Source organism: Silurus aristotelis, assembly GCF_946808225.1.
Source record: "Silurus aristotelis genome assembly, chromosome: 26".
NCBI lineage: Eukaryota > Metazoa > Chordata > Actinopteri > Siluriformes > Siluridae > Silurus > Silurus aristotelis.
The window spans coordinates 9665097-9676648 of NC_139599.1; the positions used below are offsets into that span (position 1 = coordinate 9665097).

Below are 11552 nucleotides of genomic sequence, written 5' to 3' on the forward strand. Positions count from 1 at the left end.
TAAATACCAAGATAAACAGTGCTGTGAAAAAGTATTAGATTTTTTTTTTTTTTTAATTAATTACTTTTTCACATAGGGCCAGGTAGATTTTAACAGCTTTTTTTCTTAATAAAAACAACATTTTCGTCTCTGCTCTTTGCAGATGATGTTGTCGTGTTGGCTTCATCAAACCAAGACCTTCGGCAGTCACTGGGACGGTTTGCAGCCGAGTGTGAAGTGGCTGGGATGAGAATCAGCACCTCCAAATCCGAGGCCATGGTCCTCAGTCGGAAAAGGGTGGCTTGCCCACTTCAGGTTGGTGGAGAGTTCTTGCCTCAAGTGGAGGAGTTTAAGTATCTTGGGGTTTTGTTCACGAGTGAGGGAAGGATGGAACGAGAGTTTGACAGACGGATCGGTGCAGCTTCTGCAGTAATGCGGTCGATGTACCGGTCTGTCGTGGTGAAGAAAGAGCTGAGCCGCAAGGCGAAACTCTCGATTTACCGGTCAATCTAGGTTCCTACTCTCACCTATGGTCATGAGCTCTGGGTCATGACCGAAAGGACAAGATCCCAGATACAGGCGGCTGAAATGAGCTTTCTCCGCAGGGTGGCTGGGCGATCCCTTAGAGATAGGGTGAGAAGCTCGGTCACTCGAGAGGAGCTCAGAGTAGAGCCGCTGCTCCTCCACATCGAGAGGGGTCAGCTAAGGTGGCTCGGGCATCTGTTCCGGATGCCTCCTGGACGCCTTCCCGGGAAGGTGTTCCGGGCGTGTCCCACTGGGAGGAGACCCCGGGGAAGACCTAGGACACGCTGGAGAGACTATATCTCCCGGCTGGCCTGGGAACACCTCGGTGTCCCCCCAGAAGAGCTGGAAGAAGTGTCTAGGGAGAGGGAAGTCTGGGCATCTCTGCTTAGACTACTGCCCCCGCGACCCGGCCCCGGATAAGCGGGAGAAGATGAGATGAGATGAGATCTTAAATATTTAAGTGTGACAAGTATGTAAAGATTATTCAGGAAGTGCCAAATCCATTTCTCTGGTGAAGCATGGTGGAAGCATCATGTTACGGGGATTCTTTCCTAGTGGCAGGGACAGAGAGGCTTAGGCCGAAATAAAGTTTACTCGATAAATGTACAGAAGCCTCAGAGTGGTCCAGAGGTTTGATTCAGTGATAGTCTTATCCTGAACTTGATTTTTTTTAAAAAACAACATATTTTTAAAAGCCTGGAACTAGAAGTACAGCAGTGATGCTCCCCATACAACATGCCAAACACAAGGACTAATGATAGCAAACACACAAGCTGGCATAGACTACAGAAATTGTCTACAACCTGACATTTGCTATTTGATAAACATTCTACAGAGTAAAAATTATTCAAAATTATTATTAACATTTTTTGCTAAGTTGATGGAAATAAAAGAAATGCCACCCCATTCGTATTGAGGTCAATTCCACATGGCAAGGAAAAGCAATACCTCACTCTAATAGCAACAAACACATTTGGGTTTAAGAGCTCCAAAATGATGACTCCTTTTCATGTTTGTTTAACCGTGAAATTGCTGGAACCAAATGGAAAATTCACACTGAACTGTGTTGAAATGCTACGTGACTACTGCGACAGGCCCCAACAGTACACAAATAAACTTTTTCAGCTTTTGTGTGCTTGAACTATGCTAAGAACCACAAAACATGCTTTCTGCACAGAAAATGACATTTTCACAGTCTGCGCCAGTTTTAATAAGACATTTCACACGATCTGAATTCGAGATAAACACGTGCTATTAGTTCAAAACTAGACAAAGCTCCAGAAATACAACTCAAAGGAAAATGAGCTCAGTGGAAATCTCATTACTCAGCAGATTCTCCCACAATGTCATACAGCCTAAGTACTTATACTTTAGCAAACCGCAGCTCTTTTTGTAGGCTTTTTTATTTTATATAATAATAAAATATGCAATTAAATTGTAACAGCACAAAATGAGAAAAGTAAACCTTTTTTTTTTTTGCAATCTTGCATTTCTCTTCAGTGCATTCATGTTGGAAATCAAAGTATATATATATATATATATATATATATATATATATATATATATATATATATATATATATATATATATATATATATATACTTTGATTCCCAACATGAATGCACTGAAGAAAAATGCAAGATTGCAAAAAAAATCACAAATTAAGTTTTTTTAACAGTATATTTGAAATGCTATTATTAATTCATGATTATTTCTTATTTAGCTATATCTATACTCATCTTTTTCTTGGGATAAGATTATAAAGGCTTTAACCTACAGGCATGGACTTTTTTACTGCAAAAATCTCCATAGTTTCATAAGTCAGTACTTTTTACTACTGAAGCTATGAAATGTGCAGGTGCACATACAAAACTCTATAACAATTTAATCTTGTATGTTTTTACATCTATTGCATTTTTATGGTTAGCTCTTTTAGACAAGGTTAACCATAAAATAAGTATATCACTCCAATGAATTAGATTTACTTAGAAAATACCACAAAAGTGGTATTGAGTTCTAAACATTACTTGAGTCATTGCTTTAATTTATTGAGTTATATAATTTAACTGTTTTATAGTTTAAAGTTGTTTTGTACAGCCTAAAGTTATTGTGTTATAATAATTACATTCTGTAAGGTCTCAAAAACTGGCTCTAAAATTAAGATCTCAGATTTGGCCTATGCCTCTTCGTCCCACACATGGTCCAGTGTTTTTTGGCAGATTTGTATATAATAGATTATGAATAACGTCAGAAGCAGCTGTTGTATTATATTTATGAAGCTAAACAGGTATAGAAAATCTAATGAACATTGTTGCATCATTACCATTTTAAACTGTACAAATAACATTAAAAGTAAAAAAAAAACACCCGCTCCGGCTATTGGCTGAATTGTGTGACGCCATGGCCGACGCTGACAGAGTCAGAGGTAAAACTCGTGGTTTGGATGTTTAGCGCGCTCCAAAACAAACTCGGTTGCTAGTTTCTTGTTTCTCCTCTTCACCTTATATCTTACAGGATCAGATCTACTGCATGTAACCGACTTTAGCTGGGATATTTCGTTTCGTGTCATATCCTGTTTTGTTTCTACAGAACTTCCGGCTTGTTATTTGACAGGGTTTGGTTTGCTGCAGTTCGGGAATAATTAGCGGCTAACAGTTAGCTGCCTCGAGTTACTGTTCTGTTCCGCAGGTAGCTGTATAATAAATGTGCATTCAATACGCACTGTTGAACAAAACCTGTTCATTTTAATATCCTTTACACATCCGCACAGTTTATTCAATAACAATAAACCAGACAGTATAGTGAAGTTCATTCGCTAATTGAGGCTAACACGGGCTAGCTGAGCTGAGCGGCTGTACTGTAGTAGAAATGGCGGAGAGACCGGAGGACCTGAACCTGCCCAACGCTGTCATCACCCGTATTATCAAAGAGGCTGTAAGTCCTCGCTTTTCTTTTACACACTTTCTGTAGGACCAGATCACTTTCTTATGCCTTTGACCAATTGTTCCGCCTTTTCAAAGCCGCAGTTTTGTCTCCACGTTATCACACAGAAATGATCAGTATTAGCTCCCAGGTAGACTTTGTCCCATATTCCTATAATAATCGCACTAGCTCTACACGAGGATTGTAATAATGAAAGTGCAATGCGAATTTTACTACGTGCCCTTTAGTGAGTCATTTGAGATGTAGCTATGAGTCCGGTCAGAGTTAGTCTAAGAAGTACAACACTTGTTTTATAGCTTCTGTTTTGTTATTTACATCAATAATTGTATTGGACATTTTAACCATGTACTTAGTAGTATATCGTTTTGAATTTCCTCATTCATACATCTTTTAACAGTTGCTTAATCTTGCAATAGATCTGGATTTATATTGGGAACACTGGGCATGGTGAAGTTACAACCAGAATTCCAGCCCATTACAGGACACTTCACACAAAAACAGAACACCACATTCACACTCCTTTGGGGATTTAGTAGTCCTCCTACTGAGACTGGTTCCTCTCAGGGGCTCTTGAATGTTTTTGCGAGCAGGGAGGAAACCAGAAAACACGCACAGGAAAAAACTGCATACCGGCAGTAATCTGAACTGAGAATCGAACCTGGAACTGAGAATCGAACCTGAAGCTGAAAAGCAGCAACACTGCCCTCTGCATCACCATGCTTTCTGAATTTCTTTCTTACGATTATGGAACTCAATTTGATTGTCGTTATGACTTTTGTAATCAGCATCTCTGTGTTTTCATTTTATTCTTTTAGTTACCAGATGGTGTAAATGTGTCCAAAGAGGCAAGAAGAGCCATATCTCAAGCAGCCAGTGTATTTGTTCTGTATGCAACATCATGGTAGGTTAGCAGAAAATATCCAAGTTACAATCATCTGGCATAAAAGCAGGAAACATGACACTTACTGAGACTCCTGATCTAATCACCAGTGCCAACAGTTTTGCCATGAAAGCCAAAAGGAAAACTCTAAACGCTGGGGATGTGATGTCTGCTATGGAGGAGATGGAGTTTGAACGTTTCTTGCCCCCTCTGCGTGAGGCTCTTGAGGGTAACTTGCATTAAAACTTGTCATCTTGTAGTTTATAGGTCTGATTGGTGCATTTACAGATAAATAAAAACACAGGTTTGGATACCTGACAATGTTTTAAAATCCTAAATGTAACTATTTACTTGTACATTAATTGTATAACAAGGCAGTTTTATTGTCATGAAAAAGCTGATCTTTTTTTTTGTTTTATGTTGATTGATCACAATAGCTAGGTTTTAAATCGGTTGTTTGTAATGTATAGTGCCCTCTGCTGCCTGTGAGGTGAACTGAACTAGTAACAAAAGCATTGATCCTATAATTTATACTTCCTCAGTGTGTCTCTTCTGAACCTGTGTATGCTTAGTAGAATGTTATTTAATCTGATCGTGTGTACTGCTGTCTTATCAACAGCCTACAAAAAAGGCCAGAAGGGGAAAAAAGAGGCATCGGAACAGAAACGCAAGGATAAAGAGAAGAAGAATGGCACAGAGGAAAATGACAAGAGCAGAGAGGAAGAGGAGGATGAAGAAGAGCAAATTGAGGATGAGCAGGATGGAGAGAATGAAGGAGAGGAGGAGGATGTGGAGAACTGAGAAGGGATGGCAGCAGTTCTGCACCATATTCTAGGTGCCCTGGTTATTAAAGACACTTTAGTTGTTTGTCCACTTTGTAGAAGGTAGAGAAAACAAACAGCCAGCATTTGATCTCTAAGGTAAATAAAATAAGGTGCAGAGGATTAAAAGATGTTGTATTTGTCTTCTCAGCAGCAGTATGAAGCAGTCATCACCTACACAAGTTAGTTTAGAAATTAAAGTTGTCCATATCAGTTTATTTGTAGATGGAGATCAGACTGAGCGAGAGGTTCTACACATGTTCTAAAAATTCTGCTCTTTTTATGTGCTTGATGTCTGCAGGTGAAGATGTACGGTCATCCACACCTTTTAGTGCTTTGTCTTGGAATAAGCTGTACAGGAAAGTCTGGCAGCACATTCAAAAATTCAGGGAATGTGAAAAATGCATTGTTAACTTTTTTTTATATATAGTTTCCTCACATGAGTCAGGCCATGATAAATGTTTTAATACTTTTGAATAAATTTGTACTTTTGTAGAACTGAGCCCACCCTGCCCATTTTTCCATATTAAAGGGGTTTTGTCAATGTTTGCAGCATTTGGTGTGATTGCGCAACATGGATCAAACTACAAATTTGTTTTATTTCATTTGTTAAAGCAGCCAATCAAATTAAATTTAATCTGATTCTATTCTTTATCTTAAAATAAACACTTGCAGATGCGTGGGTAAAAAGGAAGGCATGAATCATGAATCACTCATTGTACTGTAATGGCAATGTGCTGATGGCAAAACAGGTAATTACCAAGTCTGGTAGTCTAAGCATGAATTTTTAGAGAATTGCAAGTTCTCACTGTGCTAAGTTATTTAGAACTCAGCAAAATGGATCTCACCAAGTCATGTTATAAGCAAGAACTTAGGGAGTTCAACCTTTCTGCACATTATGAGCCAATTTTTTATGCAAACAAGTTCCCTTAAGTTAAACAATGTAAAAATCAATTAAACAGGGATTTTAATCGTATCATGTTAAGAAGCATAAGTGATCGTGGTAGCAGGCGTACTGGAAAGGTGGCAGAAAACAGTGGTTTTGCAAGTGGTGGCCAGACAGTTTCTCTTATCCTTCCGGGTTAGGGTTTTTGTCTACTTTTATATGAAAGTATCTGAAATCTAATCAGGCTCCTCGAGGATAGCATTTCCATACATGCCATCACAAGGTTTGTGTTCTTCCAGCAGTTTTAAAAGCCTGGAGGAGATACTGGCAGATGGGCCATTATATAAGCGCTAGACAGGGCCAAAGATGGGCAACAATGCAGCAGTTGGACCAGTATCTCATTTGTATGAAGAATAGGAAGAACACTGCCCGAGTCCTACAAAATTACCTCCAGGAGGCAACTGGTGTGCAAAACCTCTGACCAATTGACTCCATAAAGGCCTGACCACCACCAGTGGGACCCATGCTCACAGACCTAAATCCTGCAACTTGACTAGCATTCGCCAGAAAACACAATTGGCAAATTTGCCAATATTTTCTCTTTACAGAATGAGTACAAGCATGTGAAAGAGCTGCCATGAGGAATATGCTGCCTGCAACATCAGCCAGCATGACTGGACCAGTTTGGCTGGTGAGTCGGTGATTGTCGGATGAATATCCTTGGAGGGTCTCACAAACCTTGGTGTGCTTGTTAATGTTTTTCCCACATTAATCAGCATCAATTTCATTAGTGAATTATAATGTACAAGATACAGAATTTAAAAAATGCATTTTAATTTGATTTACATGTGCCCATTACATTTAAAAATGGTATTTTAATAATTAGTTGTCAAATGTTACCATCATAAATGTTGGATCAGAAAATGTATGACCACCTTTCCTTCATCTTTAAGCAAAAAAGGACTCCATTTGATAATGTTTAGATTTATTACAAAATAAATAAATGCAATGCCACAATTGAGTTTAACAAATTTTATTGTTCCATTCCTGCACATTGGCCGTTTACTCCTTAAAAAAAGAAAAGCAAAAAAAAAAAGAAGTTTAGTGCTTTAAGTGTGCAAACGAAAATATAAATCAAAAGCACATAAGTTCTGCACTTACAGATGGGCACTCCTGTTTGCCGCTGTTGATGTCATCAATGACGTCATGGGGTAGGCGGCCATCAATGGTGCAGCCAACAGATTGAGCAGTGCCCAGAATCTCCTTAATGCTTCCTGAGGAGACAAACAAACTGTTAGTTTAATCTCACTGGTCAGTTCTGAAAGCTTTCCAAGAGTCAGTATGAGAAGATTTGCAAAGATGTTCCAGGCCTTTCGGCACAGAGTTACCCATCATATTGAGCAGCCCTGCTTCCTAGAGCTGGGTTTCTCTCAGCCTCCACTGGATTATACCAAGTCACCCACACAGACAAGTATAGTGGCGGGAGGCTGACATGGAACGCATGTATTACACAAATCCAAATGTACACACACACCTGAGAGCTCCCTGGCAATGGAGCGTGGCCTCATGACTCTGGCAATATTGACGATCTCATCAAAAGGAACGCTGCCAGAGTGCTTAACTGCAGGGAAAGTGACATTTAGAGCTAATACACTTGCATTTCTTTAGCCAGCAGATACAATTATATGAGACGAGATGAAACTGCAGATTGATCAAGCATTAAATCAACAAGCAATTTGTTCCAGGTCTTTCGGCACAGAGTTACCCATCATATTGAGCAGTCCTGCTTCCTAGAGCTGGGTTTCTCTCAGCCTCCACTGGATTATACCAAGTCACCCACACAGACTAGTATAGTGGCAGGAGGCACTAGCTAGGACTAGGGGTTCATGCCATGTTTAAATTTTCCACCTTCTGCTCATGCCTTAGTCATTTAAATAAACTAAAGCTTACAGCTGTGAAAGCTAAGACTACTTACTGTTCTTGACCTTCTTCCTGTCACGGGGAGGCTCCTTCAGGGCCTTGATGATGAGGGCGGAGGCAGAGGGCACCACCTCAATCTGCAAGAACAAGACAAAATGCTGCTAGTACTAAAAATATTAACAGATTCTAGCGTTCAAGCAGTACAGCATGTTCAAACTGATGTGCTAAATTAAAGTTATGCTTCTAGTTATTTCCCGGAGAAGAAGTATATGATTAAACTATGCCAATTACTAAAGTTCGTATTTAAAAAAATAACCCGGTATGTACATACATGAAACAAGTTTACTAGCACCACAGAAGCCAGACAAAAAACATGTCAAATGTACACGCTTTAAAAATCAGTCTGCTTACCGCTGCCTGTCTGTTCTGGATGGTCAGCTTAACAGTGATCCTCAGGCCCTTCCAGTCACCGGTTGCCTTGGCAATGTCATCACCCACTTTCTTGGGGGACTACAGGAATAATGACAACACTATTACCACAACTATTTAAATTTTAAATCCGTGTTTTTTTTATTTTAACAGTTACAATTGCAGTTCATTTGTTCCAGGCCTTTCGGCACAGAGTTACCCATCAGACTGAGCAGCTCTGCTTCCTAGAGCTGGGTTTCTTTCAGCCTCCACTGGATTATACCAAGTCACTCATAGAGACAAGTATAGTGGCGGAAGGCTGATCATGACAGATCCTTTTTCTAGCCTTGGACGATAAAAGTATGCAAGCTTGTTAACTTACCAGACCCAGAGGTCCGATTTTGGGGGCCAGAGAGGAAGTGGCACCAACCTCTCCACCTGTGCACCTCATGTACACTGAAATAAAAATACAGATTTAGTTAATTTGTACATTCTTACTGAAATGATGCACACCAAAAAACATTACCACGTGTTTACTGTGTTCCAGGCCTTTCGGCACAGAGTTACCCATCAGACTGAGCAACTCTGCTTCCTAGAGCTGGGTTTCTCTCAGCCTCCACTGGATTATATCAAGTCAATTACACAGACTAGCATAGTGGCGGGAGGCTGATCAACTGAACATCTGCATAGAATTTTGAGCATGCCATAGTCTTATCAATACCATAGAGTCAAGTTAATTGTAATTATTTTATTTAAACAAAAGCAGCTTTACAATTGATAGAAGCCCACACTAAATACATTAAAATAAACAAAAATATGAAAAATCCTAAAGTTTTTGGTGTGAATATAAAATGACAATTTACGAGTGCATTCCAAAAACTGTCATCACTAATGTAAAGACCCTTTCCCACTTCAACCCCGCAAGCACCCCCCACCAAAGTTTTAAGCAAAAATGTCAAATTTACTAAAAGGCTTTGCCATAGAAAACATCTTCAGATTAAGTTCGAGCCAATGGCGTTACAAACTTCACTTTCCATTTTGGTTCCCAGTCCAAATGCATAGTCACAACTTCACAGTACAAACATTTCTGTACACTTCTCTAGCCATAAGATTCTAGAATGTTCTATGTTCTAAACAAATTTTGAAACTATTCACAAGTGATGAAGGGCTGTTTGGTAAATAAGAATTGACCACCACACAAGAAATGTCAGGGGTCCTATACTGGATCAGGCAAACAACTTAATTACACAAAAAAAAAAACGTGTTTTTAAACTTACACATTTTAATAAAAACATTTTCACCCAGCAAAAAGAGCCATTTTTGCTAAATGCAAAAAGAATCACACTTTTTACACAGGGGTGAAGGACATTACAAAACTTCTACCTTAACTGGAGATTAACTTTATTAACTGCAAAGTGTGTAATCCACTACACTCAATCATGCTGCACACAAACTTTCACTCATCACAAAGGAGATTAGTTATACCTCATAATGGCTCATGTAATGGGTTTGTACAAATGAATCAAACAAGGAACAACTGAAAACTCTTCTGTGAGCATCCAACATTCTCATCCTTTACCCCTTTCTTAGCGTTAACTATTTCAAGTGATGACTAAATCCTTGTATAACACACTGCCCATGTTTCATCTCCTAATACTATAAATTATAAATATTATTTAACTGTAAGCCACTTTGGATCAAAGAATTTACGAGATGAATAAATGTAAATTAATAATAAAGAAACCTGAGGTCTATCAAAAGTAGTGACCGATGTACAGAGCTCCTCACGTTGTTCCCATAAAAAATGATACAAATTAGATGATGAAACTGTAGCCAAGCATTTGCAACTATATATATATTATTATATATATATATATATATATATATATATATAAATAAATAAAAAGCTCAAATACCACTGACTGACTCACTCACATCACGAAATCTCAAAAACCACTGAACGGATTGCAATGAAATTTGGAACATACCTTCCTCTTGGGTCTTGGGTGCTCACTAAGAAAGGGTTTTGAAAAATTCGCCCTGGATCGCAGCTAACTCGCGAAAAACGCGATTTCTCACGCATTGTAAATTCTTCGAAATAACATTACGGATCCTAATGAAACTTACTACATTGTTTCTTATTAGATGCACAATAAAAATTATTTTCAAAGTAGTTTGCCCTGTATCGGTACTACAAAGGGGCAGTACGTTAGGTTCTGATCTCTGATCATCCAGTCCTGCTCAGTGCTTACTGCTTATTGCCATATTGCTTAGCGTTCTGCCTTCCGTAGCGAAGCACGGGTACTTTCGGCTAATATATATATTATATATTATATATATATGAAGAGCTAAACAACTAACACATACCTCACATCTACAGATAAATATTTTGTACACACCAGACAGAGACTCAGCTCAGCTTTAAATGCTACATTACAATTTGGCTGATAGTTTCCATTAAACTAAGCAACATGTTAAATAATTTCCTTGCTGATAAAAAAAAAAAAAAAAAAAAAAAACGACTTGATTCAGACTGAAAGTGTTTCTGGCCTGCTGTATTTTCCAGTCCCCGAGAGGCCACACAGAGCAGATCGCGTGCTCGACACTCATCACCCTCAGACACGAGGCACACCGAAACCCCACTGTGAGGTATTTGCCTACATTTTAACTTATAGGTAAAAAAAATAAAATAAAAAATACAAAGTACTTAGTTACAATGTTAGCTAGCTAACTCAGTCATTGGCTTTATTAAAATATATATAGTTTTAACTACATCCTAAATATAAACACCTTTTCCCCCACACTATAACTCATTTTTAGCTGCTGGGAAACAAACACCCGAACCAGGGGAGAACACGAGGCCTTCTCACAGATTCGAGGCCCGAGAGGTGGCGGAAACCGTCCCCGAAAGGTTCCTGTTTTATTGTTGAAAACGTACCGATTTTTATCTCGTTGGGGTCGAACTTAGGAGGCATGTTGTCGCTGAGCTCAGTTCGGCTTCAATTGGTGAGGGTGTCGGATGAACCCGTATTCGGGACGACCGATTACTGTTGCACCTTCACCAGCTACAGTGAAAAGAAAAAGGACCGACAACGTCACAAGGCGGTTTGATATAGGACCATGAACTATCGCGAGATCGCCGCGAGACCAACCTGCAGTGACTTGACATATCCAAATACTGCGAGATTCT

At 39.1% G+C, this 11552-nt stretch overlaps 3 protein-coding genes across 3 annotated transcripts in view; 2 read left to right on the top strand and 1 right to left on the bottom strand.

The window, feature by feature from the left end:
* Positions 1-11552, top strand: part of LOC310720668 (uncharacterized protein) — a gene marked incomplete at its 5' end in the record, with an annotated part of 579035 nt that overhangs the window by 109261 nt on the left and 458222 nt on the right. The gene's annotated exons all lie outside the window — the stretch shown is intronic.
* pole3 (polymerase (DNA directed), epsilon 3 (p17 subunit)) lies at positions 2907-5692 on the top strand. Its single transcript, XM_083530512.1, has 4 exons — positions 2907-3438; positions 4263-4348; positions 4438-4556; positions 4947-5692. Exons 1-4 carry the CDS (start codon positions 3373-3375, stop codon positions 5126-5128), a joined length of 453 nt encoding a protein of 150 aa, XP_083386638.1. The 5' UTR covers positions 2907-3372; the 3' UTR covers positions 5129-5692.
* On the bottom strand, positions 7052-11476 carry rpl12 (ribosomal protein L12). The gene is made up of 7 exons (XM_083530513.1): positions 11301-11476; positions 8745-8818; positions 8366-8464; positions 8010-8091; positions 7569-7655; positions 7196-7308; positions 7052-7102 (listed from the first exon to the last, which is right to left on the bottom strand). Exons 1-7 carry the CDS (start codon positions 11335-11337, stop codon positions 7097-7099), a joined length of 498 nt encoding a protein of 165 aa, XP_083386639.1. The 5' UTR covers positions 11338-11476; the 3' UTR covers positions 7052-7096.

Excerpts from the sequence above, each read along its gene's own strand:
- rpl12 (XM_083530513.1), bottom strand. The coding sequence starts at position 11,337 with ATGCCTCCTAAGTTCGACCCCAACGAGATAAAAATCG. Across the intron at positions 8,465-8,744 it reads AAATCGGACCTCTGGGTCTG|TCCCCCAAGAAAGTGGGTGA; the intron begins GTAAGTTAACAA and ends TTATTCCTGTAG. Across the intron at positions 7,309-7,568 it reads CATTGCCAGGGAGCTCTCAG|GAAGCATTAAGGAGATTCTG; the intron begins GTGTGTGTGTAC and ends TTGTCTCCTCAG.
- pole3 (XM_083530512.1), top strand. The coding sequence starts at position 3,373 with ATGGCGGAGAGACCGGAGGACCTGAACCTGCCCAACGCTGTCATCACC. Across the intron at positions 3,439-4,262 it reads CCCGTATTATCAAAGAGGCT|TTACCAGATGGTGTAAATGT; the intron begins GTAAGTCCTCGC and ends TTATTCTTTTAG. Across the intron at positions 4,557-4,946 it reads TCTGCGTGAGGCTCTTGAGG|CCTACAAAAAAGGCCAGAAG; the intron begins GTAACTTGCATT and ends TCTTATCAACAG.